General features: G+C 33.8%; 1 protein-coding gene across 1 annotated transcript in view; it reads left to right on the forward strand.

Annotated features, from left to right (window-relative positions):
* LOC110426379 (putative disease resistance protein At4g27220) overlaps positions 1–1,020 on the forward strand; it is a 7,087-nt gene extending 6,067 nt beyond the window's left edge. Inside the window, 1 exon segment of the mRNA XM_089785261.1 lies at positions 1–1,020. This exon segment is cut by the window's left edge and continues 12 nt beyond it. Coding sequence (XP_089641387.1) covers positions 1–920 — 920 coding nt within the window. The 3' untranslated portion in view covers positions 921–1,020.
* The last annotated feature ends 3,658 nt before the right edge of the window (positions 1,021–4,678 follow it).

Below are 4,678 nucleotides of genomic sequence, written 5' to 3' on the forward strand. Positions count from 1 at the left end.
TGCAAGAGTTTAAGAAATATGCAGAGTCTATACAAGGTAAATGGCCTACGAAGTTCAATTTTCAAGTGGGATCTTCACGTATTTTTGGTCCAACAGTTATTGGGTTTTCCCAAAAGTTCAAAGAAATTCTGAAACGGGTGACATTTGAGAATTGCGAGATGGAGAGGTGTGATGATATAGTGGTCCCAAATGACCTTCGTTCTTTAGCTATTGAGAAGTGTGATGATTTCAAATGTTTAAGCAATATTCCTTTGTTTCGTAAAGCAACTGACTTGAAGATGTGTTATGTTGATCACTGTAATGGGATAGAATGTGTGGTTGACTTGTCATCATCGTCTTGCAAAGCATTTCACAACATCGAGCAGCTATGGCTTGAGTCATTGCAAAACTTGTGAGAAGTTGTGAGAGTGGGAATAGCGGTTGAATTTGAATCTAGCTCTCAGGCTCCAACACCATCTGCCATCTTCTCTTCTCTTAAAACTTTGAAAATGAGATTTTGTTTGAAGATGAAGAAGTTATTTCCAGTTGAGTTGTTGCAAGGCCTCCAAAACTTAGAGCAAATTGTAGTTTGGATGTGTGGAGAAATGGAAGAAATGATAGCATCAGAAGAAGATCATAAAGGAGAAGGAACAACATTTATTCTTCCCAAATTAAAATCATTATGGTTGCAAGGCTTACCAAAATTGAGAAGCATTTGTAGTAGTGGAGTTATGATTGCTACAGATTCTCTCCAAAAACTCATAATAGTCAATTGTCCAAAATTAAAAAGGATTCCTTTGTCTATTCCCCTTATTGAAAATGGGCAACCATGTCCTCCTCCTTTTCTAGAAGAACTCTATCTAAGCCCGAGAGAATGGTGTGAATCAGTGGAATGGGATCAACCTAATGCTATGGATGTCCTTTCTCCCTTTCTTCGGTAATAATAAAATGGGGTTCAGAATAGGTATTAGATGAAATGTGTGTTGACAGATCTGATCAGTGGTAAAGTGGCCTTTTGCTTCTGTTAAAACTGCAAACCTTATGGGTTTATCTTCATCCACATTCTGTTTTTATTTTTATTCATTCACCTTTTTGTGATTTGGCATTTTAAAACATTTTAATTAATTTTTTTATAATAAAAGAGGTTTTTTAATTTTATGAATGACAGCAAAACCCTTAACTAAACACCGTTCACTTTGTCTTCTTGGATGGAGATAGGAAAAAAAAAGAGACATTTTCCACGACCATTGGAATTTCTTTGTCAATTGCTATTTGACAGGTCGTACATCCCCATTGTACTTTCCACCTCATTCCTTTATTTTCACTTTCACTGACGCATTTCAAACTTGGTTTGAATTTTTTTTTTCAAATTTTAAAAGAAAAAATAAATCTATGGACAACAACAACAACAACAATAATTATAATAATTACTACTATAAATAGAACTCTAACACTTTAATAACATACTTAAATTATTATGAGACGATGCATCCATATTGGTCTTTTATGTGTACAATAGCTTGTTGAGGACAAACCAACTATATCATCTACGATTTTAACGTTAGGAAGTGAAACTGAATTGCCTTAACCCAAACAACATGGTGTTTTGTTTCTCAACCGTTCCCTTAAAACAAGTTCATTATCTGACAAGCCTTGATCATTCTCGAAGAATGAAATAACTACATTGATGTTAGAGGTGTAGGGGATTTGAATCATTCTAAAATGGATCATATATAGCGGAATATTATTCAAATTTTAATCCCCTAAGTCATAGATCACTTTAGTTAAAATTAGTCTAAAAAAATCACAAGAGAAAGATTTTGACATACATAAAAGTTTGATGTTTGCTTTCTTTGGTGGAATCCTCCTTGGGTTTTTGTTTTGAAGTTTTGTACACCAATTAGAACTTATCAAACCATAGCAGCATAATTATCCTGCATTTAATGGTAATCCACACAGTGATTTGTTGAAATCTCTTCACTAAGAGTGTGAATCCCTAGCCAAAGTTTATGCTAGTAAACTCTCAACTTTGAGCTCCCTTGTATTTCTCTTTTTTTTTATTGTGATCTTATCTCCACACATGAGAAAATAAAATAGAACTCTTCTGTAAATTCAAGAGGTAGCTAAAGGATTTTTTTATAGAGTGAATTAACCTACTTTATATCTAACAAGGATTTGAAACTGTCTTGGGCTAATTGAGGCTTTATTTAATACTCCATCAAATCATATTTGATTTAGCCCAATACTTAATTGGATTAAGCTTTTATAAAATCAATTTCATCACATCCAATTGAACTCAAATTAATTTTGACAATTCACCTTATGTGTGTGACCCATTAAGTACCCAACATGTTGGTAATAAATATAATTAATTCAACTAAGAATTTGCATTTATATTTATAGATCATGAGCTGCATGTAGCACTACATCATGATGTAGTATAGCTTAAAGTCATTATGGTTTGACTAACCTTTTAGTGTATAGTATCTCAGTGTAATTCAATCCTTCATCATATATCCCAGATAGATAGAAAGCCTGGCTCGGTGTCTAGTTTCTAACTTATCCATATAAGTCCTGCAGCTTCTATATTAACCTATGAAGATTGCCTTAGACAAGGTCTTTTAGTCAATACAAGCCAGAAGCAAGTGAGATATGTCCTTTTTAAATCACCTGGGATGACGAATCCTCTCTAGACTACTTATGCATGTTCACATGCTGCATGCCATATGCAAAAGCTCCCTGTTTAGATATCTGATCACCTCCAAACCCACAGAGGTAAAATCAAAGCATGATAATTCACATACAAGATGATTTGGTATCAAAAGTCTAAGGATTACTTACACTACTAACACTGCTAATGCATGAGAGTATTTGTATAGACACTTGAGTGAAATTCCAAATATAACTCTCATAGCGGGTCATGTTCAGTGAACTTGATCCTTAACAAGCACCCACATACTATTCCCAAGTATCTCAAATATTTCAACTTATGAGATCAATTGCTTACTTTCAGTGTAAAGAAGCTAACATGTACCAGCCTTTGAGCATTGTTAATATCTTTATTCTTGACAATACAATGATCAGGAATATATTTAGGAATAACGTTTTGATACATAAGAATCTCATAATTGTAACCTTTATAATTTCTTTGCAAGGCCATTATGTTCTAAGGACTTTATCTTCATATGTCTCTCATAACCTTTTATAAATAAACTCATGGATAAAGAAATACTTCATACATTATATAAAATATCATATTGTATTTACCATGAAATATGACTAATTAATGTATTGTTTTACAAGAACAAAATTGATTGGCTTGCTGAGCTTACACTAATAATTTCTCACTAGCATTAAAGCCAATCGCTCATGTGTCTAATACCAAAGCCCTCCAAGTGGTGATCATGTTTTTGCTGGGATAGAACTTTAGTGAGAGGGTTAGCTAAGTTGTCCTTCATGGGTACTCTCTCTATATTACTATCACCTTTTCCAATGATCTCCCTGATCAGGTGATAACGCTGCAATACATGTTTGGACCATTGATGAGAACTTGGTTCCCTTGCTTGCGCAATGGCTCCATTGTTGTCATGGTACAAAGTTACAAGATCAACAATGTTAGGAACCACACCAAGTTTAGTTACAAACTTCTTGATGCAAACTCCTTCCTTCGCTACTTCAGATAAGGAGATGTATTAAACCTCGATTGTAGAATTTGTAGTTATTTCTTGTTTAGAACTTTTTCAACTGATAGCACCACCATTTAAGGTAAATATAAACCCATTTTGTAATTAGCTGTTATCCTTATCGGATTGGAATGCAGCATCTCTATATCCTTTAACTTGGAGTTCAGTGCCTTGATAGACCAAGAAAACATCCTTAGTTTTTCATAAGTACCAAAGGATTATTTTCACAGCAATCTAATGACTCTCACCTAGATTCGATTGGTATTTGCTTGTAACACTCAAAGCATACGCCACATCTAGTCTAGTAGATAACATGGCATACATGATAGATCTTATAGCTAATGCATATGGTATCCTATCCATCCTTATTCTCTTATCTTGTGTCTTTGGACACATATCCTTTAAGAGATTAATACCATGTGACATAGGCAAGTGTCCCTTTTTGGACTCAGTCATACTAAACCTCTTTCGCATCTTATCTATATAAATAGATTGGGATAATCTAAGTAGCCTCTTTGATCTATCTCTATATATCCTTATTCCCAGAATATAGGTCGCTTTTTGCAAATTCTTCGTGGAGAATTGTTTAGACAGCCTGATCTTGACAATTTACAGCATCGGTATATCATTTCCTATTAATAGCATGTCATCAACCTAAAGTACTAAGAATACTATTGCTTGTCTATTTACCTTCGTGTAAACACATGGATCATCAAGATTCTTAACAAAATCATATTCTACAATAGTTTCATCAAATTTGATGTTCAAGCTCCTAGATGCTTGCTTCAGCCTATAAATGGACTTTTAGAGTTTGCATACTTTATGCTAATTCTTTTTAGATGTAAAACCTTCACGTTGTGACATATACACTTTTTTTTGCAAATTCTCGTTAGGGAATGTTGTCTTTATATCCATCTGTTATATCTCATAATCATAATATGCAACAATAGCAAGCAAAATCCTAATGGATTCAATCATGGCTACAGGTGAGAAGGTTTAATCATAATCGATTCCTT

This window comes from Theobroma umbraticum, unplaced genomic scaffold, assembly GCF_002168275.2.
Source record: "Theobroma umbraticum cultivar Fairchild unplaced genomic scaffold, ASM216827v3 scaffold_55.0, whole genome shotgun sequence".
Classification (NCBI taxonomy): domain Eukaryota; kingdom Viridiplantae; phylum Streptophyta; class Magnoliopsida; order Malvales; family Malvaceae; genus Theobroma; species Theobroma umbraticum.